We start from the raw sequence: 24,999 nt of genomic DNA, 5'->3' as shown, positions 1-24,999 counted from the left end.
GTGGACACTGATAGGGAGCACAGGCTGGGTGTGCCTGGGGGCAGGGGCAGGTGTGCAGCGAAGAGGGAGCGTGGCCCCAGGAGGGAGACAGCATGAAGGTGGCGGTCGGAAGGAAACTGCAGGTGCAGCAGTGGTGGGGGAGGCAGGGGGCCAGGGATCAGTGTCTTCAGCACGTGGCATGTGAGCTTGCCACAGATGCTGGATACAGGAGGGCCACTGCCCCCCAGTCTCTTCGTCCAACTCCAATCCTGCATTCCGACCCCACCCACCAAACCCACTTTGCTTCTCGTCACCCATCCACCCCACACACGGCTGCTTGGTGCCCTCAGGCATCAGCATCGTGCTGGACACTCAGGCTCTCGGCTTCCTGAGTGGCCTGTGAGCAGCTGGAGCAGCAGGGCGCCAGTGGCATGAAGGTGGTGGTGCTGAGGTCCAGGTGGGCACCGGGGCAGAACCCGCCGGGGGGTCGCGACAAGCCTGGCCTTGCCATCTGAGCCTTGCTCTGGAAAAGATGTAACAGGCCAGGTAGAGGCGAGGGACAGAGGGCGTTCTGGGCAGTGGGCCTTGCACCCCAACCACACCAGTGACACAGGTACTGGGCCTTGCACCCCAACCACACCAGTGACCAGCTGTGACCCAGTCTGCTCCGTAAAATGCGGGTAAACGGCACCTGCCCCAGGGTCACTGCTCCCCCTGCAGCACAGGCTGTGTGCGGGTAACCTGGAGCCCAGCCCGCAGGCTAGTAGCCAGCCAGGCGCCTGAGGGGCTGAGCCTACCTTCTCCCCTCCTGCTTTCCCTGTGCACCGCCCCACCCCCGCACCTGGCACCTGCATCGTCACCACACAAGGTGGCACAGCTAGACGCTTGCAGCTTGGTCTCAAAACTAAGGCCCAATTTTGTTCCTAACCCATCTGTCTCATTTTGCTTCCAGCAGTGAGAGGCTGGGGGTGGGTGGGTGGGTGGGGGGTTGGGGAGCACTCCAGGTACGAAGGTCTGCATCTGAGCTCACTCCCAGCCTGACTTGGGTGGCTTCAGAGACTCAACCAGTCTGTCACTTCATTTGTACTCAAGCAGTGATCTTTTTTTTTTTTTTTTCAAGCAGCGATCTTAACAGGCTGGGTGGCCCCCAAGGCTGTGACTGCCATGCTCCTCACCAGCTAGCCCAAGTTCTTATAAAATTCTGGGGCCAGCCACTGCTAGCAGAGTAAACATGCCTTCCCTGGGAATCTACTAAACCTTCTGTGATCTGCCCTAGGTTGCCTCTCCAGCTTCACCCCACATTGATCCCAGACTTTCTGAACTCACAGGACCCCTCAAGAGGAGTCAAATTGAACATCTGGGCTGTGATTCTACAAACGTGGGGACCTTAGGAGGTGAAACGAAAGGACAGCCTGGCACCATCTTTCCTAGGCTGGGTTGGGGGGCATTTGACATCACAGTGAGGACCGACCCCCCAGGGTCCCTCTGGATTCCTGTCCTCTACTGGCTTCCCTAGTACTGGCTTGTCACATACCACACAAAACCACCTTTATTGAGATAGAATTCACCCTTTCAGAGTAATTGTGACTCAGTGGTTTTTATCAGCATGAACTGCAGAACATACCCATCCCTCCAAGAACAACACATGGCCCATCAGCAGCCCTGCTCTCCTTAGCAATCGCTGGGTTTAGGTTCCGTCTCTACAGACTTGCCAGTTCTGGACATTTCCTAAACAGAACCATACAAAAGCATGGCCTATCGGGTCTGGCTTTGTCACGCATGGTTTTATTTTTAGATTTTTAATTCTAAAGTAAGCTCTGTGCCCAATGCGGGGCTTTAACTCACGACTGTGATATCAAGAGCTCTGTGCTCTACCAACTGAGCCTGGCTGGCACCCCTCTGCCGTGTACCCTTAAGCCTCAGAACAATCTTGAGGTAGAAATTTCCCCCACGCACTCGTGTCCCTGGCTTCAGCTGTCCTTTATCTAGTAGCGGCCACTGACGCCAGGATGTGGACAGTCCCCCAAAACTATCAGGAGACCTGTTTCCTCACTGTGCTGGCACCTGTGCAACAGGACATAGGGTGGGTGGGGTGGGGTGAGTGGGCACAGGCTCGGCAAGTTCTTGGCCACGACCATCCTGGAGCAGCATGTCAACACCATCAACACCCTGCAAACATTACTTAAAAGTATTTTTTTATTTAACTTTAATTTCTGAGGTAAAATACTTTTTTTCTTTCAACTTCCATAACAAAATACAGAGCTATCAGATACCCCTGGAAAAAATATGTATATTATACATATATTTCTATAACATTACATCATATATATATATAATATATATGCAAAAATCTGAAGACTTTATAGAAAGTGGAACATCTAAAAGGCACTGCACAATGGAGTCGATTACTTACATCTATGTACATATACACACTTTATTCTGCTGAAGCGGATAACTAGTGAAGTCTTTCACATGTGAATGTCTCACTCACAAATCCCTGCCTCACAATTTTTTAACTCAAAGAACACCCAGATATTTCAAAACAAATTAACTGATTAACCACCCCCCCCCCAATGAAAAATAGAACAGTTCTTGAAAGATTGGGTCAAATTTTTTAAGCAAAATTAAAATGTATGTTTCATTACCCTTTACAAAACAAACAGTACAAACATAATTATGGAATAAATAAAACACAAGGGACAAATAGCCAACTGACTACCCGCATGGTGAGAAGTGATGTACTTCAACTATGTTTTAATGCTTCTGGAAGTTTCTTGGCCCATGGAGGACTAGGGTGCAGTATTTCCCTGTGTTAGCTAGCGAGCTGGTTTAATGCAGTGCAGCCTGAAGACTGGGTTGGAGGGACCTGGGGAGTCATTTCTATTACACTTCTAGCTGTCCTCAAAAAAAAAAAGGGGGAGCTCAGCCATGCTGGATGCTCTTAAGAGATCTCTACTGTTTTTCCTATAGTCAAAAAAGCGAACTGTTTACATGAACAAGTTCTGATTAATGAAATTTCGAGATTTGTATCTGCAAAGTTTTAAAGATTTGGCACATTGAAATTTGGAAAAAATGGGGGAGGAAACAGGTCTGGTTTTGTCCCCCTTTCCCACCTGCCACCGGACAGTGATGAAAAGTGCATGAGAAAGGCCTGGCTCTGTGCCGGCTGGCGACAGGTGCTGCCAAGAGCAGGTCCGGAAGGTGAGAAAGTCCCCTCCCCCGCACCCTGGTGCCCCAGGAACTGCAATGACTTCCACATTCCCGCCCCGTTCCTGAGCGAACCCAAATCTGGCTCTGTGTAAGGACCCCTGCACCCTCTGCCCCAGCCCCAGTGTGCAATGCAAATCAACCAATGATTTACTGGTGGAATGGCAGTCAAAGGAAACAGTAAAAACACCAAATAAGTTCTTAAAGCCGAAAAACAGTTTTCATGGAGTTGAACATTTTTCGAGTGTGTTTTTTCAAGTGTAAAAGCAGTGGCTTTTTGTTCAAACAGAAGCAGCATCTAGGAATTAATTCTGGCACTTGGGTTCCAGGGGGTTACAGGTATGCATTGCGGATTTTTCTCCCTCTTATTTTAAAGGCCTCGAGTTTCTATTCCTGAGTTCATACTGACATATGCTGGCCCTCGGCTCTCATGGACAGACGGGGGCCGGCCAGCCTCCCTGGTTAGATTGGGCAACGCCAAGCAGAGAGCAGTCCTGCACCTGCCTGGGCTTGCTTTCTGATCCGAGGTAAGAGGTGCAGAGAGAGAAATGGACAAAAACAACCAACCAGAAGGAGCCTGAACAGGGAGCCCTTTGCAGCCTGACCAGAGCCTGAGGTGACAAGGACTGCACTCCCGATCCCTTCCCTATGGAAAGACAAGTCACTATGTGGAACTTGAATTGGATGAGGACTTGCCAGATGGATGCAAGTCACCCCAAGCCACCTAACAAACCACTCACCTGATCTGACCTTTTCTGCCCTCGCTCATGCACTCCTTTCAAAAAGAACTCCCCAGTCCCCCCGTAAAAGACAACCCTTGAGTATTTATCAGTATAGACTTTATTTAGGCTAAGGTGGAGTCGGGGATCTCTCCAATTCCTAGATGCCACCCCTGTGCCCACTTCTTGCCTCCATCGGATACAAAGCCCTCTACTCTATCCTGGTCTCTATGTCAGGCAGATATGAGCCACTTCAGCATCTCCTCTGTATACCACAGAGATGCGTGCACACATACTTGGGTGGTAATGGCTTCTCTCTGCCCCCTCCCAGGCCCCTTTTGCTTCACGCAAGAGCAATACCTGCCTGTTCCTTTGTGCTGATGGGAAAGGGCTTTCCCATGGAGAAACAGCTCCTCACTGTAAACTGGAGTCTCATGTAGGATGGTCAGCTGATCACGAGAATGAGAACAATCTAGGGGAATGGGTACGGCAGGAATGGCACCACCACGACCACCACGGACAGATAGCAACTCTGTCATTCCTACCAGGCTCTGGCATCTGGCTGCCTTCTACTTCTATCCATCTCTGCTTTCAGCCTCGACAAACATCCACTTGCAACCCAGCTACTTTCTGCGCTTCCAGGTAACATCTGCCCCGAGCTCCCACAAATCCCACCTTTCTGCTCCCCATCCTCATGAAGTCACGAGGGGACAACTAAATACCAGCTCGAAATTTAACCATGTTTCAACATTCCTGGGTCATCTGAAAAGTTGTCCGTGCCCTTTTACAGGTTTATGTTGACAGACCCGTATCACGTGAAAGTGTGTTCATTGTTAAGGCTTGACTTAGGAAACGGTCAGAGAAGCAGACACAACGCAGACATCTCCAGGGTCGTGCTGTCCGGTGAACTCACAGTCACACTGTGGTTTGGCTTTCCAAACCCACAATGGAAAAGGAAAAATGAAGATCATTTTTGTGTTTTTGTTTTTAAAGGCATTGGGTTACTTCCTCCTGCCCTCTTCTTTCTTCCCTGAATGAGAGCTTACAACTCCTCATGGCTTCTTACCAGGTGAAGGAGGGGAAAGTCCAAGGAGCCTGCAGCAGGGCTTCCCGCCTCCCAGCCCCCGGGATGGGCGCTGTGGCTCGTTTCCTGCAGACGGATTTTTAAAAAGGAAAGGAAAAAATGCCAAACAACAAAGGAAGAAAGAAAAAAAAAAGCAACATCTGAACATCCCCCTGTCCCAGTAAGACTGAGATTACCTTATTCCTTCCCGAAGGAACTACACAGAAACATTGCAGGCAACACACTCCGTGTTCATGGTCTCTCGCTGCTCAACCTCCCCACTACACCCTATCCCCCCCTTCTCCCTCTCTCAATCCGAGCAAAAGAAATTCATTAATGGCTTTTCATAGATAAATACAATAGAAAAGAAAGAGGTCTGGAACCTGAACTATAACAGGACCAAGTGAACCCTGGCCCCCTGGGAGTTTGTCAGAAAGTATAAGCCTCCCCAGAAAGCAGAGGCTCTTTCCTCCTTTCAGTTCATGACCCTTCCCATGTGCTACTCACCAGGAAAAAAGTGTGTTCACATCCCACCTAATTTACAACAGAAGATACCCATCCCATCCCCCAAACATAAAAATACAAGTCTATGCCCCTAGAATGATCAAACCAGTCTAATTCCCTCCCTCCCTCCCCCCACCCCCGACCCTGAAATCTCGCTACATAAATACATGTATGCATTTGATTATAGTATAAACAGCTCCCGATCCACTTCCAGTTCTAAGCATCAGCAGCTGCCGTGGCCAAGCCCTGGGGTCCTGACCCACTCCAGAGGAACTTGCCGTTCTTACTCAGCTCTCGAGCTTCAGGGTCATCATTCCAGCGCCGCTTCAACCGGAGCTTGGGGGGCATCAAGGCATCTTCTTTCTTCTCAGGTGCGCTGGGTTCTCTGCCGGGCCTGTCCTCACTGTCTTCAGTCACCTCCAGGGGTTCCTCACTTGGGGTGCTCATGGAGAGAGAGGGCCAGACTGGTGCAGCTGGGCGGGCAAAGACAGTGCCCTTCTCTTCATCTATGGTCCTACTTGGCACAGCGCCCTCCCCATGGGAGCGCTCCTCCTCTCGCACCAACTGCCTGAGACTCTCGGGATCCTTGTCAGAGGCTGGCTCCACCTTAATTCTTGGGGGGACAGGAGCCATGGTGGGAGCAGTGACGGGGGCTGACTCCTCACTGCTCTCTACCCTCTCCCTGTTCTTCCGCCCAGCTGGCGGCGGCTGCAGCTTGATAGAGAACTGGGCCGACTCCTCTGGGTGCATTTGGCACTGCAGTGGCGGGACCATGAGTCCTGGGTAACGGGGAAATGTCCGGGGACTCAGATGGTAGTTGAACACGGAGCAGGCTTGAGAATGAAGGTAGTGTTTCATTTCCTCAGGGTTGAAGGAGAAGCAGCTGCTGCTGGTGAAGGGGCTCAGGCCTGGGGACGGGCTGTAGGAGAAGATGGTGGGGGTCAGGGACAGGGCCGGTGAGAGGGGGACGTTCAGAACACCTCCACGGCCGGGGAGCGGAGAGACAGCAAAGGGACTGTGGGGGTCAGGGTACATCCCTGGCCTGGTGAACAGAGGAAGCATTATGTCGGGCTTGCGTTTCTGATGGCCAATCCCTCCACCAACGGCACTCCGGGAGGACAGAAGATCCACACCCCGGCGCCAGTCGGTGGTGGAGCCATCCTCCAACTCCGGAAGCTCTGCCTTTCTATCAGTGCCGTTACCCGACTCCTGGCCAGAAGCAGTTAGGGAGCTGGCAGAGAACCGCCCCGGCTGCACATCATTAGTTGGAGAATGTGTGTCCAGAGGTGGGAAATGGAACCGGGAAGAGGCGGTTGGCACTGGTGGTGCACTCTGGGGAACCACACCTGTGAAGGTGGAGAAGACGAAGCCACTTTAGAAGACTGGTCACTCATTGTCAGCACACTTACTTCTGCTACAGTGAGTCCAAGATGTTCCCATCTCAATACGACAGGAAGCAAATGCTCCAGCCGCATTGGATCCCTCCGTGCCCCATCTTTCCAGAGCTCCCGCTCAGCTTCCTCTCCCCAAGCTGGCTGCCGTCTTTCCCCAGTCTCTGCCCACTCTACTTCACGGCATTCTGTGCTGCCTGAGATACCTTATACCTGTTCATCTGTACTCTACACCATCAGTTCCATGAAGGTGGGGACTTCCTACTACTGTTCACAACTAGTCGTAAAGCAGTTCGTGGTTAACAACTAGCGGGTGCTCCGGACAGATTAGCTGAATAGATGGATGGGCACACTAGCCTTCTCTTCCTCTCCAATCCTAAATACCATGCATACCTCACCTCTTGCAATTCTTAGCTTGGTAAACAGTCTTTTTTTATTTTCATGGTTTTGGCTTTATCTATCAAGCAAGCAAACAAACCAAACACAAATAACACTGGAAATGACATGCCACGTAAAGCAATGCACTAAAAGCCCAAAGACTGCACCTCACATTCACGGACACAAACAAGACCACGCTTAACAACAGAAACAGATTAAAAAAGAAAAGGCCATAGATTTATGAGAGTAAGTTGTTATGGTAGACCTTTTATCATTTCTGATATAAAATCACCACAGATCCAAATATTTTTCGATCTCTAAATTTGTTTTCCTCTAACAAATTCTATATAGTGATCTCCACTCCCATCTCACTTTAAGTGCTCCTCAGGCACTGAGGAAGCTGGACCCCTTCCCCCTTACTCCCTCTCCCAAGTCTGCCTGCTAAAACTGATACTTGAATCGCAGAAGAAACCAAAACCACACCAAACATGTTCAATTCAGAGGCCCACAGCTTCTCCACTCCCCCAAAAGGTCCTTTTATAAACAAGGAATAAGAAAGGTGTGTCCTCAGGGGCGCCTGGGTGGCTCAGTTGGTGAAACATCTGCTTTCAGCTCAGGTCATGATCTTAGGGTCCTGGGACTGAGTCCCATGACAGGCTCCCTGCTAATTCGCCTCTTCCTCTGCCCTTCCCCCCTGCTTGTGCTCTTTCTCTCTCAAATAAATAAAATCTAAACAAAACAAAAAAACCCACCCCAAAAGGTGTGCCATCAGGGGCCTCAGAGCCCCTCTGGGTTCCTGGGACATACCGGTGACTTACAATTAGTGATGCTGTCAGGAGAGCTCTTTATACTCTGAGACAGAAATAAGGGAGAAGGAAAAATAAGAAAACCCTAGAGGGTATGAAGCCTGGTATGGCTAGGGACTGCCCCCATCAGCAGCTTCCTTTGATTTCTGGGGTAATGGGCACCCTCAGCCAAGTCTCTGGAGTCGGCTGCTATGTACACCGTGGTTTTGGAGGCACATGGAACTGAAGGACACGACCAGAGCAGCACATCCCGAAGTGAAGTTCCACAGAAACTGCTCTGCAGGGCTTTGTCCCCCTAAAGCCCATGACTTGATCTTACAATGACACATCACTTCAACTTAACCTCAAAAAAAAAAAAAAACCTTAGCATATATAAAAGAAAAAAACACATGTATCAACAATGCCAATCATTAGTGAATCTAGAGAGGGCACACAGATGTTCACAGTTCCATTCTTTCTCATTTTTCTATAGGCCAAGAGTATCTCTTCTAGCAGTGTATTACAGCGGCTAAAATTCTATCTTTTTTGATACATTTGGGTCTTGATTTTATATTAAGAGCATATCTCTTGAAAAGCAAGAAAGCATTTTCAATGTGTTCTGAAGGACTATAGGAGTATAATGGAATAGGGGCAGGGAGGGTCCTGTCTCCTGAACAAGCTAGTTTTTTTTTTTTTTTTTTTTAAGATTTAAAAATTTACTTATTTGACAGAGAATGAGAGATCACAAGCAGGCAGAGCGGCAGGGAGAGGGAGAAGCAGGCTCCCCGAAAAGCAGACAGCCCAACGTGGGGCTCGATCCCACGATCCCGACCGAGATCATGACCTCAGCCAAAGGTAGATGCTCAATTGACTGAGTCACCCAGGCACCCCTAGTTTTGTTTTTTCAAACTAGAGGGTATTTCCTTCTTTACACAGGTTAAGATACACTGTAATTCTGTAAGAACACAGAACACACAGCACTTTCTAAATGAACTTAGGAATGGTGTAACCTATGAGCAGTGCTGGAGGGAACACGCTGGACCCTCATCTCTGAGGAAGTACAGCAGCTCTACTGTTACATGGGATATGTTAAGAGAATAAATCTGAATCTAAGATGTTGTTTGAAAAAGTAAGCTTCCTGCTTCAACAACTTTGAATAACACTGCTTTGGAAGACAACCACCTTCAAGGAGCCACTATGAAATCTGAGTAGCAAGGTTAGAAAATCTGGGTTTGAATCTCAGTTCTGGCACCTTCTACCCCAAGGCCTGTAACCAACTGGCTTCTGACCCTCCTTTGGCAAAATGGAAATAACAAGACCTTTGCCTAGGTTCAAACCCTGGCTCTACCACTTATTAGCTGGGTGACTCTGGATAATTTACTTACCTTTCTGTGCCTCATTTTCCTTACCTGTAAAATGGATAGCAACAGGACTAATACTCATGTTATAAAAACTAAAATGGTTAGTATTTTTATAAAGGCCTTAGAATAGTACTGACACTCAGCAAATTTCATGTTAGGTATTCATTAAAACAAGTAATTTTTTATTACACAATAATCACAATTTAAAAACAAAAACTATAAAAGGCACATACCATTTGAATATGTACCATATGTTAGACAAGAATAGTAGAGCCATGTTAAATTTCCCGGGTGTATTAATGTTACTGAGGTCATGGATGAGAATGTCCTTGTAGTTAGGGAATATGTGCGGAAGTACACAGGGGAGAAATGTCATGATATCTGAAACTTAACCTCAAAAAAACTTAGAAAGCATATATAAGAGAGAAAAACACATGTATCAACAATGCCAATCATTAATGAATCTAGAGAGGGCACATGGATGTTCACAGTTCTATTCTTTCCCATTTTTCTATAGATTTAAAGTCTTCCAAAATAATGAGAAATATAAAACACCAGGGTGGCGATGGGGAGGCAGAGAGAGAGGTGTCGAACCCATTTCTGAGCTGGCCGGTCCTACCCTGCCAAGGTAAGCACTTTTCCTAGTATATTCTGTATTTTCCCAATGTTTCTTATCCCAATAAATGTTAAAAAAATATATATATGTATATTTTTTACAACATGCTTTTAAGAATAAAAACGAAATACCTAGTATCTTCTATATCATTCAAATGCATTCTACCCTAAACTTTGACAGTGAGGAAGATGGTAGGGGAGGAAGGGAGAGCACTCATTGTACTTTTTACTATTAAACCTCTGAATTAGGGATCCCTGGGTGGCACAGCGGTTTGGCGCCTGCCTTTGGCCCAGGGCGCGATCCTGGAGACCCGGGATCGAATCCCACATCGGGCTCCCGGTGCATGGAGCCTGCTTCTCCCTCTGCCTGTGTCTCTGCCTCTCTCTCTCTGTGACTATCATAAATAAATAAAAAATTTAAAAATAAATAAATAAAAAATTAAAAAAAAAAAAACCTCTGAATTATTTGGGTAAGTATCACCATCATCTACACATAATCTCTCTGACCTCCAGAATCAAAATCCACAACAGCTCTGTTACTTAGAAAGCTTGTCACATTCCACAGTTATTTAGAATTGTGCTAAACCTCATCTATCTTATCTCTCCTGCTAAATTTTAAGTTCCTTGAGGGAAAGAACTCCTCCATAATCTTTTCTTTTTGTCTTTAGGACTTAACACATAATCTGTGGAGCAAATGAAGGAATCCTAATTCAGGGTAGGAATGTATGACCTATTCAATAAAAGCCAGGTTTCAAAAGCTTCATCTCTCAGGAATGGCTTCCTGAGAAACCATTCAGCAGGTAACTGGACTCAGCCTGCCCATGTCAATCTTTGGTTTAGTTATTCTCCATAATTTTCTCATTTGCAAAATGTGAATATTGAGACACACACTTTATAGCAGGCTGGGAAAGTTGAATGTGGTAACTCAAAAAAACACCAAGCAAAAGTACCTCCATGAAGTAGATGCTCAATAAATGTTATGTTTCTTTGTTATCATAAAAGTTAAACCCAAAATAACACTTGGCCTCTTTGCATCAAAGTTCTTTATGAACTAACGACTCCCGCTCTTTGGGGTTATCTGTACCTAGGATGTGAGCAACCAAGTATATATCTAAACGAAATGCACACTGTTCTGTTTTCCCTATGACTTCATTCCTTTAGGACCTTGAGCTTTGTTAAGGATCAATGATGGTCCCACTGCTTTCAGGCAGACCAGGCTGTGCTAGGCCATTACCATTAGGCTAGCAGACCAGAGTCTTCCCAGAGTGAGGATCCAGGTTTTCTCCCCCTGGAAGGGCATGTTACTACCAAGGGCTGATGGGCATGCCCTGTTCCAGGCTGCCCAAGTGGCTGGACTTCTGGGTTTAACAGACGAAAAGGGGTCAAAGACATAGAACCAAACCAATGAAATCCTTTTTGGGGCAGAGGGTAGTGGTATGAACACCAACATGTTCTTCAAAATTGCTGGTATACCCATGTAGAGTCCCAATTCCTTTAGGTACACAGGAAGGGGGCCAGAATGAAAACTAGAGGAAACGAGATTCCAGTGGCTAGAATAGGTCTGATTTCCTAACACCTCTCCCTCAGGCACAAGGAAAGAAAACAGGTTGTAATTAGAGAGATGCATTCCAATACCATTTTTTTTAATGCATGCCCCAGGGACAGGAGGGAGTGGCTATAGAAGAGATGGAACTGTACCGATAGCAGCATCAAGCCCAAACTGCCCTAACTTGTTGTGTGTAGTTAATTACCTATCTGCAGTGGATCTCAGCATTATATTCTCAGCCACACCCCCACTCTGATTTTTCAAGTTTCTTCCACAACTTTTCTCTGAGAAGTTAGAATATTGCAGCATCGCAATCAGATTTCTTGGCCTTAACACACAATAACACAAAAACAAGAGTACCAATGGACTGGTCGGAAACTAGTTAAATATAACCTATATTCTTATGGAGGGAGAGGTCTTGCCTCTGAAACGAAACAAAACCAAAATCCTTCTAGGAGACTGGACAGAGGCTGATCTCATACCTTTGTGAGGAGCTGGGATGGCAAGCTATCTGTGGAGAGCCTGAAAGGAAGCCTGGCTGCCCTTAAGAGCAAAGAAGGTCAAGTAACCCCAGATCTTACTCTGAGGAGGTGTTGGTACAGATCAAAGACACTGCTTTTCACTGCGAACATATGAACCTCCCCTTCTGTGATTAAGGATGCTGTGGTTTTGATGATATTCACTTGATAAGGGAGAGCTTGGTAGTTTCATAGAAATTCGGAAGTGTTTGTAGAAACAGGTTCTTGTCTATGAAAGAGCCGCTGGGCAGGGTGTTAACGCTGTGAGTTCTGAACTGAAAGCTGAACACGAACCTATGGAACATAATTCCTAAAGAGGACAGCGGAAAAGTACCTGGGAGACACCAATAATATGCACAAAAGAGAACCAAATAAACAACTAAACAAATCTCTTGACATAGCAGAGCCTGTCACTTCCCATATGGGGCAGAGAAACCTGAGCAGGACCCTGGGGGCAATCCCCATGACTCTAGTGTTTCTAAAAATTCTTTAACATGCTAGGTCTCAGACTTGGGTTTTTAAAGTTCTTTCTCAACTCAAAAAATTCATTCCCTACCAAAAGAATTAGCTTCTTACCACTTGACCGAATGTTGATGAATGGGTAGTTGGGCATCACCAGCTTGTTGAAGTTAAATTTATAAGTAAACCTTTTCCCTTTTGTTTTATGAAGGATCCTCTTGTTGTAATAGTATCTGTAAAAATAGGAACATGTGTCAATTTGTCTTCTGGCTACTGACAATTTTTGATACATTTAGGTAACCACTGAGATCTACAGTTCTGTGCTCTTAGTATCATTCTTTGACAGCCTGGCCTTCATGTTAGGGCTGGGAGACTTATTAAATTTTCACACTAAGTTCTAGTCCTTGGCTGGAGCTTTACAAAGACAATCTCACTTTGAGATCCTAAACACCTATCCTAGCCCCAACCGCCCTTCTCCTCCATCACTCTGCAGTTTCAATTCCATAATCCATTTCCTTCCTGTTTCCCTGTGTGTCACTGTCCTGCCCAGGTGGGGGCAGACAAGTATCTTGGGAGATCTGATATGGTAGGTCCAGAGGCCTGAACACAAAGAAACACAGAACTGTTTTGTGGTGGCAGGTCAAACAATCATATACCCCAATCTGAAAAACAGATTGTAGCAGTAAAGTAAAGTAAAGTAAAGTAAAGCCTGGCCTGCTTTACTTTCACAAGGTGTGAGAGGCTCCGGCACAGCTGCTGCCCGGATCTGACATTCAAGGTCACTAAGAATGAAGAGAGGCAGGGGACTCTGGTGGACCTAGAGCCTCTGGCCTGGCATCTATTCAGCAGCACCGCTTACAAATGGCCTCCTGGCCCCTAGAGGGCAAACAGGTTATGAAATGTAAAAACGGACAAGGGGGAAAAAAGAACCTGAGAAAACCTTAAGTGGTCAATTTTTAGATGTGTCAGAGCAACCTTTGGACCGACAACTGAGCTCACAGATATGGTTCCTGAACAGTGAGGTCAGAACCATTCAATGAGCCCTCCTCCTGTGTGCTTTGCTTGCTTCATTTTGCCCACTTTCTTCCAGAAGAGCCTAAAGAGAGAAATTCTAACAGATTTCCAACAGAAAAGTCTAAACTAATCTTCTAGATTATAAACAAGCTCCAATCCATGTTTCACTACACACCCTCGCCCACTATAGAGCAGAATCAATTGTCTGTCAGGATGCAGTGCCAACCACGCTGGAATTCCCTCCTCCATATATCCAAAGATACGCTTTTCCTTCTGGATCTATGCTAGTCAGATTCAGCAGCTCTTCGACTCCCACTAAGCTATACGTTATTCACTTAGTGCAGTCTCTTACCACCTGATACCCTTTCAACCCAACATTCACCCCAAATGCTTAGTCTCCCTCTGGTCTGTTAACACAGTGGGTCTGGGAAGAATCCTTTCCTCTCACCTGAGGGCCCGGCTCAGCTTGTCATAATTCATCTGGGGTTTGCACTTCCTGCGGCCCCAGAGGCGGGCCACCTCATCTGGATCCTTGATGACAAACTCCCCGTACTCTCCCTGCTGCCAGGCGATGACATGGCGGAACTCCTCCTTCTGCAGCAGCTCCAGGATGAAGTGCCACAGCTGGATCTGCCGGGAGCCCGGGGATGACTCTGTTTTATAGGCCCAATCAGGAAATTGATACCCTTTAATGTGAAAAGGGCAAGATGAAGGCAGTCAGGAGTTAGGTGCATACATATCAGGATCCCTGACTCCACATTCCAATGCTCAGAATCCCTAGAGTGCTGTGCAAACATGTCATAAACACCTCTTCGGTCAGCCAGGGCTAACCACAACAGGGGAGAAGAAAGCAGAGAAATGTCACCTTTCTTGTGGCAATCATTTGATCTGCTAGAGCTGGACAGCAGCACCCAGGTGTGCCAATGTCTCACTCTTTCCTGCATTACTAAATCTTACACCTACTTTCCACGAGGGCAGGAACGTTCCAACAGAAACAAACAGGAAAAACGAACTAACATTTTAGGGAAATAAAGCTGAAAACTCCTTACCCCTGAGGGTGGAACTGTGTTTCTAACAGGGAGGAGACTCTAAAGCTTGGGATAAAGGTGTGGTGACTTGACATGTTAAATATACATCCATAAGAAACAAGCCTCCAACTGTGCTAGCTGTATCCACCCAGTCAAGAGGCTGTCTAGTCATGGACTGACATTGGTGAACAGAGCCCAAGTGGAGAGAAAAGGAACCCCTGAGGGACATTCCTGGTACATCAGAGATGATTAACTTCTGCTCACCTCCACCTCCTTCTGGCTTTTCCACGATGCTACAGCCTGCTTTCATTTTCGCCCTCCTGCTGAGAGACAGAACCCACATCAATTACTTTAAGGTGCTATTTATTTACTCATTCTCCTCCCAAGGTTTTCTCGCACAACCTTTCCCCAAACTTCCTTTCCCTCCTTATGTAACCCTCTTTCTTTCAAATATGTCACCTCCAAACTGCTAATCCTCAAGTCATCAAATGATGGTCCTCAGGTCATCAGCTTCAAAGGCCATAATTATCTCTCACCTGACTTTAAACCACAAAGTGTAAACACTGTCCTTAATATTTGCTTTCTTCCTCCTGACTAGCCCTTTAGATGTGAGAAAGGAAGAGCGCAGTGAAATGGGTCCACAAAGGGAGCCAAAACAAGCCAAACAAGCCTGTCTATTACTAGACAGGCCCAGATGCCAAGACACACATGCCTGAGTTCACCCAGATGTGCCAGTTTTAAAAGAGTGGAAAAAAAAAAAAAATCCAAGTCCATCTGATGGCAACTCAAGAAAACATATGATTTTGATTTCTTTTGCTGAATTACACGAGATCAGAGAAGGAAAACTCCTCCGAGTCAGAAACGAATCCCCTCCTCCATGAAAAACACCGTGGGATACAGGAAGTAAACAGATCACATGTACAGTTACATTACTTTGAGAAATACTTTTACATTTTCTCCTTTTAACAGGAAGGAAAAAAGAGGCAGGCATTTCTGAGAACCTTCTGTTCAAAAAGTGCAGGGAGTCTTGCTGTGATCTGAATTCATTCCATCCAAATTTACAGTTCCTCAATAAATTTCCTGTTCCTGGCAGCAAGCAGCTTTATATCAGTCAATCCTTTAGCAAAAACGGAGGGAGAGGCGGGCAGGGGAGGGCAGATCTAAGCTCACTGTTCCCTAGGGTGGATGACAGGGCCGCAGCACCCACATTAGCGAGAGCGCTCCTGGACGGAATGTAGGTGCCTCAATGGCCTCAGGCTGGGGTGGGGGCAAATTCCTAATCTTGGACGTTTCATCTAACCTCGGATTCCTCTAGATCCTTAGAGCCTTTTTTCTCACCATATACATTAAGATAATCAGCGAGTTTGTCTATAAAACTATGAGGACGACATAAACAGCCCAAAGGAAGAAGAAAACAGACGCACACAGAGACACGCAGTCCCAGACACAAGACGCACAATCACAAGGCCTCGAGCCCGGGCGGGAGCTTCCTGCGCTGGCTGCTCCCACCTCCAGCTCCTCGCCGCTCCGGGAAACCGCCCGATGGCTCCGTCGGAATGCGGGGCCTCCACTCCGCCGCGGGAGTGCCCTCCAAGCGCACGACCCCGGGGTCCGGACCGCGCCGCGGCCAGGACTGGACCAGGAAGCTTCCTCCCGACGCCCCGGCTCCCCGATCGGCCCCTCGCCGGGGCCCGCAGGCGCCTGTCCGCGCCGCCCGCAAATTCACCGCGAGGCCGCTCGCCTCGAGTCTGCAACCCCCCCGGGCCCTCGCCCTTTCTCAGTTCGCAGCCGCTCCCGCGAGGGCGAAGCGCGCCGAGGCCGGCGCTGTGGCTGCCCCGCGGCGGCCTGCGGCCCGGCTCCCAGCGCCCGGAGCCTCCCTCCCCGCTGCCTCCCGCCGGGCCGGCCTCGCTCCGGGGCCCCGCGCAGCCACCGCACGAACGCGTCCCGGGTCCCCGCCGCCCCTCGCAACCCCGTGGCCCGCCCGCCCCCGCGCTGCCCGTGGCCCGGCCGGCCCGGGAGGCGGCCCGACCCCGGGGACGCCGCCCGCGAGGCCAGGGGCCGACCCCGGAGGGCCCGGCGACGAAGCCGGGACTCACCTTTCCCCGGCGCGGCCCGTCTTCGCTCCGGTCTCCGCGGCGTCTCCGGCTCCTCCTCATCCACCCTAGCAGGAAGTGACCTCCGCGGCCGCTGTCGTCACTTCCGCCCATGGCCGGGGGCGGGGCCGTCCGCCGGGCTCCCCGCCTGGGCCGCGCCCCCGGCTTGCTCCTCCTCGCCGCAGAGGCCGACTTCCGCCGCCCGGTCCCCGCCCCCGCCCCCGCCCCCGCGCTTCCCCCGCCGGCGCCGCGCTACGTCACGCCGCGGGGGACGTCACGCACGCTCGCGGACGGCGGTGTGGCCCCGACGGCGGGCTGGAGGCCGGGGGGCCGCCGCGCCGGGGACCTCTAGTCGCCCACCTCCGCGGACGTCGCAGCGCTCTGCGCCCCGAGGGCCTTCCACGCTGGGGGAGCGGCGCCGCAGGTGCCCCGGGACCCGGCCGCGCCGCCCGAGCCCTCTCCGTGGTGTCCCCCGTGCCTGCGCGCAGACCCAGCAGCAGTTGACTCGCCTTCCCCCTGGGTCGCTCGAAAACATCCTTTCCTTTTCTTCCGCTGTGTTCTCCGCGCGGGCGGTCGCCAGGGCCGGGTCCTTGCCCGGAGCCCGCGGGGGGGCGGGGGGCGCCCGCAGCCCCGGCCCCCTCCCCCTCCGCAGGCCCAGCGCAGCCCGGGGCACCAGCCTACCTGGAGGGCGGGGAGGAGCCGCCGCCTTGAAGGGCTGGAGGGGCCCCGGGGGCACCGGTACCTCCCGAGGCCGCGGCCGGTGCGAGAGCCCCCCCCCCCCCAGTACCCCCCGTCCGTGCTGCTTCCGCTGGCCGCTCTCTAGCTGCTGCTGGCTTAGCTAGCAACCATTAACTAATAATGGTCGTCCCCTCTGCACTTCAAGCTGTCCTTGTGTGAAAAAGAAAGGATAATGGAATCAGGGATGTAGGGGCTTTTCTGGTTAGAAAACAATACAATGTAGGTGAATAAAATGAGCACCATTTTAGTGCCATGGAGGATTACCGGCATCCACAACCGTGCAGTGAGCCTGGTAGGAAGTCTTCGGTGTCCTTTGTATCTTATGCATATAGTGCCTCGAACCACTAGTGCATTCTGTGTAAATATCACGTGTGTGGATGAACATCTTTTGGAAAGATTTTTAAAAGATTTTATTTGACAGAGAGGGCACATAAGCAGGTGGCAGGGCAGGCAGAGGGAGAGGGAGACGCAGCCCACCCACGCTGGACTTGATCCGAGGACCTGGGGACCATGACCTGAGCCAAAGGCAGATGCTTAATGGACTGAGCCACTAAGGTGCCCCTGGTTGAACATTCTTGTTAGAATACTGGGATTTAGCTGAATGATGTAAATGGATCCTCGTGCCTTCAGTTACTTGTTGTGTGACCCCATTAAATTGCTTGACCTCTCTGAATCAGTTCCTATAGTCCCTGCTCATGTGGTTGTATGAAACCCATTAATACATGTAGAGTGGTTAAAAGGGAAGAGCACATTGTAAATACGGAAAATGAACAGATATTAGCAAAAATAATCATAAGAATCATTATAAAAGTCCTTGAATTCTTATACCACCCATGCAGATCTTACTGGATGAGTCAGTTCTGAAACCAGGGTGATCAAGAAGGAGCAGCTTCCTCTGAAAGTCTGAAATTGCTAACCTTTGGCTCAGGGCTTGACTTGTTATGGTTGGAGCCAGCACTTTGCCTCCAGGGACCCCGTGTTTTACAAAGGACCAGCAGCCAGAGCCTTGGACCCTTGGCATATTCTTCGCCCTTGTCTCCTAGTGGTTCTCTACTGCTGCTGCTTCTCTGACTAATTAGGGTCACAAAGCACGACTTGTGTAAGTAAAGACTGTTAACAGAGGTAAACAGGTGTCTCCACCTGGCTGGGGTCTGAATTAATGTATCGAGTCGTGTTAATGTACCAGCAGAGCTCAATACAGTTTTTACATTAAGAATCCAATCACTGGCCTCAAACTCAACAGGCAACTTTGCGTTTGATAAAGCAAACTGGGAATTCCCTAAGAATTACTGGGTCCAGATGAATAAGTTTTGCATTGGGAACCTCTCCCATGGTGGTACAATCTGGGAAGATTGGGATGGTTAGGGACTCCTTGTCCAGTGCACACAAGGTCCCTGTCCTCTCCTTCCTCATGGCACTGCTGCCTTCATCTGCTCCAGATAGGCTTCCCCAATGTGGAGGTTCTTGCTACTGAAATACAGACAGCATGAGCTTTCTGAAAGCATGGGGGTGGGAACGCCTAGGCATAGTCTAGGAGTCAAGACAGGTTGTAATCTCTTGAATCTCCACTTGCTCCAGGCCCTCTGTCCACTGCCACTGTGCTCTGCCACCCTTCTCACCCGTCTTTGCAATTACTGCATGTGATGGAATTAGGTTCTGTTCTAAATCTCAGTCTCCGGCAGCCTGGGTGGCTCAGCGGTTTAGTGCCACCTTCAGCCCAGGGTGTGATCCTGGGGATCCGGGATCGAGTCGCCCATGTCAGACTCCCTGCATGGAGCCTGCTTCTCCCTCTGCCCCCCCTCCTCTCTGTGTCTCATGAATAAATACAAATCTAAAAAAAAAAAAAAATCTCAGTCTCAGCTCTGCTCTTGCCATAACACAGCTACTCCATTGCTTCTTAACTTTAAAAAAGAAGAAAAAGAACTCCTAAAGTTTATATTTCTTCTGGGCAACCTGTGTGGCTCAGTTAGTGAAGTGTCTGCCTTTGGCTCAGGTCACAATCCCAGGGTCCTGAGACTGAGCCCCACATTGGACTCCCTGCTCAGTGGGGAGTCTGTGCCTCCCTCTGCTTGTGCTCTCTCTCCCTCTCTCAAATAAATACATTTTTTTAAAGTTTACTTTTCTTCTGGAAAACCTTTCCTGGATTGAGGTAGGGGTGTGTGTGTGTGTGTGTGTGTGTGTGTGTGTGTGTATGTGTGTGTGTGTGTGTGTGTGTGTTTCTTCCTTGCCTGGCTTGCTTTTCTTATTGTTCTCATTTTTAGTTATGCACTTATATTCTCCACATCCCAAATTTACCTGGCCATGTATATGTAGTAGGTTACTGTGGTGGATCAACTGCAGTAGATGCCATCGATATAGAATGCACGTATTTATTCTGGGTGTCTGTCTTAGATGGCAGGCTCTCAGAGGAAGAGCTGCAGTGGATTCCTCAGTGCCCAGAGCAGTTCTGTGCCATCATTTCAAATGCTGGATAATTTCCTTCTTGGCCAACATACCAGCCAGTGTGCTGCCGAGACTAGCTTCTTCCTACCTCCTTTAATCTCCTCTCGGTCTCCCAGTAAAACTCAGGCGGCCTCTTTCCCCCAAAGGGTGTTCTCACTCCCAGTTCTGTGCTTTGCTGTGTCCTCCTACAAGCCATCAAATGAGTCCTGGCCTCCTTGGCCTCCTCATCTGTCAAAGGGGGATGCTGTCGATGTCCTAGGTGAGAACAGAGCAGCTGTGGAGCACTTGTGAACTCTTTACGAAGGTCAAGGGTCACAATTACACTTGCTACCACCCCAGACCCCACACTGTTCTTGAGAGCAAGAACTCAAACTTCATAGCCTTTATCACCTAATTTCACAAACCTTGAGTGAATTGAATGTTTCAAACTTGAGTGAGCCTAATGGAAAAGAATTTTGCTTTGAGAATTTGGGTTCTTGAGTGTCTCATCCAGGCACTCTTTTGTGAGGCATACTTTTCGATCACCCTGTGCCTCAGTATCCCTGTCTGTGAAATGAACCATGATAAGAACTTTCAGAAAGAGAAATACTATCACATTAGAATATTATTTACAGGAGTGCCTAGGTTGCTCAGTGGTTAAGCATCTGCCTTCGGTTCAGGTCATGATTCTGGGGTCCTGGGATCGAGTCCCACGTCAGGCTCCCTGCATGGAGCCTGCTTGTCCCTCTGCCTCTCTCTGTGTGTCTCTCATAAATAAATAACATCTTTTTTTTTTTTTTAAAGAACACTATTTACATTGATGAAGTAAAAAACTGGTGTCCATGAAATCAAATCACTTCCTTGCTTTGTGACTCAGTTTCCCCTTCAGTAATGTGAAGATTGATTATGAGAGAATAAACTCTGGCTACGGATTACTTTTATTTTACCACGTTGAACTCAAGTGGATCATATGATTTTTGTGTTTTGGTTTATTTTTCCCAACAACCTCAAGTTGCTGTGAAGTTGGAGGAGTTAATGTCAGTAACAGGAGTGGGGATCCCCAGATTAAAGGTTAAGTGAGTCCAAAGCAGAAGTAACTTGGCTCAGAGTCACAGCTCAGCCAAGAGGGCCAGAGCCCGTCTGTTTGTTTAGTAGTGACTTGGGGACTCAAGGACTCTCCCTGATTCCACATCTATCATGGTCCACAAATACCCCTTCCTCTCATTTCCCGTTTTTCAAGTGTTGCTTCCCCCATCTCATATGGGCACAGGGGAGATGGTGGTGAGAGATCTCAAAGGAACAGAACAGGAGGACAGGATAAACAGGAGGAAATGGCCACTTAAGCTGTTTGGGCTTTTTCCCCCTTGTTTTCCTGGCAGCTTAGGAAAAAAAGGTTCCCCTAACCAACTGTATGATTGTCAGAATCTATATATTTCTAAAAGCTCTCTTCTTCTAGGAAGTCTACAGAAGTTAATTGGAGCTGGGATGCCTGAATGGCTCAGTGGTTAAGCTCTGCTTTTGGCTCAGGGGGTGATCTTGGAGTTCAGGGATCGAGTCCCACATCAGGCACCCTGCATGGAGACTACTTCTCCCTCTGCCTGCGTCTCTGCCTCTTTCTCTGTGTTTCTCATGAATTAATGAAAAAAATCTTAAACAAAAAGTTAATTGGAGCAGAGGGCTAGCTCCCCCGATCTTGACCCACCTAGGGTTTGTTTCCCAAGGCCCTTGCGTATTTATTCCCCACTCTGGTAAGACCTGAAACCTTGACTTTTCTGCTACATGAGCTTTCTTCCTGTCTTTTTATTTAATCACTGTTTGTGTCCTGCTCTACATAAAGACTGTATAGTCTTTATGACTGTCCACATCATATGTCATCCTAAGAGGGCAGGGACTGCCTATCTAATTCTCATTATATAATGGCCAATAAACATGATAATCACTGTAATAGAGACTTGGGATCATAGTCTAACAAACGCTTGTAATAATTGTAGTGAATGATGGAAGGGGGCCTCAACTTGAGTTAATTAAAAGGCATCGCCTTGGAAATATTTTAGAAAAGCTTCCCTTGGGACACCTTGGTGGCTCAGCGATTGAGCATCTGCCTTTGGCTCAGGGTGTGATCCTGGAGACCTGGGATTGAATCCCACAGGCTCCCTGCACAGAGCCTGCTTCTCCCTCTGCCTGTGTCTCTGCCTCTCTCTCTCTCTGTCTCTCATGAATAAATAAATAAAATATTTTTTTTAAAGAAAAACTTCCCTTTAATAATTGTCCATGCATTTTTGGATGTGTAGAATCTTAGAGATGGACTGAGTGTCAGAGGTCATCATCCCATCCCCTTGCTAAGTGATATCAACCTCTCCTTGAACCCTCACCAGATGAAGAGCTCACTACTTTGTTTACCACCTAGTCAGCCTAGTTTTCTCATTGTAACGTATGTCATACCCACTGAAGAGCATATGGAAACTTATATGTGTCAGTTGAAAAACAACAATAAAACAAATGTACTTAAGTACCTACTGCTCAGGCAAAGAATAGAAGTAACCACATCCTAGGATTTTCTTTACTTCTCCCAATTTTATCCAAGTGCAATGTTTAGATCACCCTGACTGTGGAAGACTGTGGAAAGCTCTTCCTTATATGGAGCTGAAATGTGTCCTCCTGACACAACTACCCACGATTCCCAGTTCTGGGCGCTGGGGCTCTGCAGATTACATGGAGTGTTCCTTCCATGTGACAACCCATCAGCTATTTGAAGACAAGCACTATGCCTTCTATGAGGAATTACTGGAAGAAACAATCTTAATTCCTTTCCTCTTCAAATGTGGCTTCAGTAACTAAACACAATTGTCTACAGAGCCAGTGTGATTAGCAAAGGACAGAGTGAAGCTGCCTCTTCTTTGTTTGGACACTCTCATCCTCTCTCTCCCTCTCTCTCATTCCCTCTTCCCTCCCTCTCACTCCCTCTCTCCCTCTCTCTATCAAGATAGCCTTGGGTAGGATTGACTGTTTCAGAGGCCAGAGTCTACTACTGAGTAGAGAGTCAAAATCCGTATAGTTTTGTTATGAGAACAGTCAGGGTCTCCTGTTAAGTAGTTTCAAAATCTAAATGCCAGAGTTTACATTAACTATATTAATTTTTGTCAACCTCATTTGGTTGGTTTTGATCTGTTATTCATTCCAGATCAAATATTAGAATATATTCTTGATTTATTAGAATATATTATTAGACTATATTATTAGATTTATTAGAATATACTATTGTCTGATTTACTGGTAGAGAGACTCTACTAGGAGCAAGTGTGAAAAAAAAAAACTTCTGTAGAATACATTAAAACACCCACGTGGGCAGCCTGGGTGGCTCAGCGGTTTAGTGCCGCCTTCAGCCCAGGGCGTGATCCTCGAGACCCAGGATCGAGTCCTACATTGGGCTCCCTGCGCGGAGCCTGCTTCTCCCTCTGCCTGCGTCTCTGCCTCTCTCTCTCTCTCTCTGTCTCTCATGAATAAATAAACATCTTTAAAAAAAAAAAACACCCGCGTGAAACTCTTCAATACAATCAAACATTTTCTGGCTGGTTCAGAAGTCATTTCAGGAGCTCGTAGTATGTATCCTTAGTTATGGTACCTTTCATCTGTGGGATGCCAAGTAGTTGAGCTGTAGGTAATGGGATTCCAAATAGCGGAGTGCTTAGTGCAGGAGACTCACACAGAGTGAAAGCTGCTGTGGAAAGTAGGGACATCTAAGCCATGTTACTTATTATGCTGGCTGCAGGGACAGGGGAGGGGAAGTTCACATACAGCAGTTGGACATTATAAGGAACTGGGAATCTGTCATATTTTGGCATCAATTCAGAAGGGGGTACTTCTAGATACATGTACTACCAGGACATTTTTCTCTGGATAATAGATTATTGTCATGGGCTGGGCTAATGCGCTTGTATTAATGCTTTCAGACCATGTTCATTAACACAGTTAAAAAAAATCACTATCATTATAACAAATCTTGATTTTGCAGTGAAAATCTGGGCTGCCCATACTTTAAGGAAAGAAGAAAACTCAGACCTAGGAAGGAAAACACTCTAGCACACACCTCCTCCTCCTGGCTGTTGGGAAAGCACCTGGGGCACAGAAGACAGGCACCCCAGAAGTGTGCGCATGCACACATACGTGCACACATACATGCACACACACACGCGCGCGCACACACACACACACACACAGACACGCAAGCACCGTCTTGTCCTGCTTCGACAGTGTACAGACCAAGCCCTCTCCTGTCTCTACATGCCAATCTGGTCCAGAACAGTGCTACTTTCTCTCAAGTGCCTGAAGCCCTAAGACGCTAATTGAACCGAACTTTTTTTTTTTTAAGATTTTATTTATTTATTCATGAGAGACACTCAGAGAGAGGCAGAGACATAGGCAGAGGGAGAAGCGGGCTCCATGCAGGGAGCTCAATGAGGGACTTGATCCTGGGACTCCAGGATCGTGTCCTGAGTCAAAGGCAGATGCTCAACAGCTGAGCCACCCAGGCATCCAGAACCCAAATGTTTTAATTAAACCTCAAGACTTGAACTGTATGAAGGACTGGTGGGTCCCTCGGGTCGGCAGCGACGTGGGAGGAGACTCAGCTCTGGGTGGCACAGTTGTCTCGTGGTGCCAAAAGGCACTGCCTCTGGGAGCCCATTTACTTGTGGCAACTTTCTCTGGCCCTGGTTCTTATTCACTTCACATACTTCATGCCCTCACTGCCTGAGTCCCTCACCTTGATGCAGAGGGAAGTAGCAATTAGATGGGAGTCACGAGAGGCTTTTCAACATTGGGGAGGCCAGAATTTGGGGAACCTCCACCAAACTGGCCATTTACTCCCACAGTCATGCCATTCATTAGTTAGGCGCTGGCTTCTTCCCTATTCTGCAGAACCTGAAAGGTCAGACACGTGGGGTTTTGTGGAGCAAGAGTGACATCCCAGTGTCCAGCATGCTTTGCATGGATCGGTAGTGTGCTTCCTGCAACTCTGCAGAACCAGAGTCAAACACCACCTCAAACAGCTCAGCTTATAGTGACTGGCGTAGCTTTACTTCCCAGATGAAGTTGCTCTGAGCACTGTGGGACTGTTGGCCAAGTTCGTGAGGACCATTCTTTATTAGTAGAATAGAATAGAATGAAAATAGGTGACATAG

General features: G+C 48.1%; 2 protein-coding genes across 6 annotated transcripts; one reads left to right on the top strand and one right to left on the bottom strand.

Annotated features, from left to right (window-relative positions):
- Positions 1-2,157: 2,157 nt before the first annotated feature.
- Positions 2,158-16,794, bottom strand: ETV3 (ETS variant transcription factor 3). Of its 5 annotated transcripts, none has more exons than XM_025430764.3 (6): positions 16,664-16,792; positions 14,832-14,890; positions 13,988-14,225; positions 12,643-12,758; positions 5,760-6,818; positions 2,158-5,055 (listed from the first exon to the last, which is right to left on the bottom strand). In XM_025430764.3, the coding sequence occupies exons 2-6, from the start codon at positions 14,875-14,877 to the stop codon at positions 4,958-4,960; spliced, it is 1,557 nt and encodes a 518-aa protein (XP_025286549.1). In that variant the 5' UTR covers positions 14,878-14,890; positions 16,664-16,792; the 3' UTR covers positions 2,158-4,957. The 5 variants fall into 5 exon arrangements, with proteins under 5 accessions (XP_025286549.1, XP_025286550.1, XP_048968474.1 ...); XM_025430765.3 differs by having other exon boundaries at positions 14,832-14,887; positions 16,664-16,773; XM_049112517.1 differs by lacking the exon at positions 16,664-16,792 and adding an exon at positions 15,992-16,015 and having other exon boundaries at positions 14,832-14,887.
- LOC125755494 (proline-rich protein 2-like) lies at positions 16,110-16,742 on the top strand. Its single transcript, XM_049112981.1, has one exon. The coding sequence runs from the start codon at positions 16,110-16,112 to the stop codon at positions 16,740-16,742; it is 633 nt and encodes a 210-aa protein (XP_048968938.1).
- Positions 16,795-24,999: the final 8,205 nt, after the last annotated feature.

This window comes from Canis lupus, chromosome 7 (assembly GCF_003254725.2).
Source record: "Canis lupus dingo isolate Sandy chromosome 7, ASM325472v2, whole genome shotgun sequence".
Taxonomy (NCBI): Eukaryota; Metazoa; Chordata; class Mammalia; order Carnivora; family Canidae; genus Canis; species Canis lupus.
The sequence above is the reverse complement of the archived record's forward strand: the minus strand, read 5'-3'. Positions and strand labels throughout refer to the sequence as shown.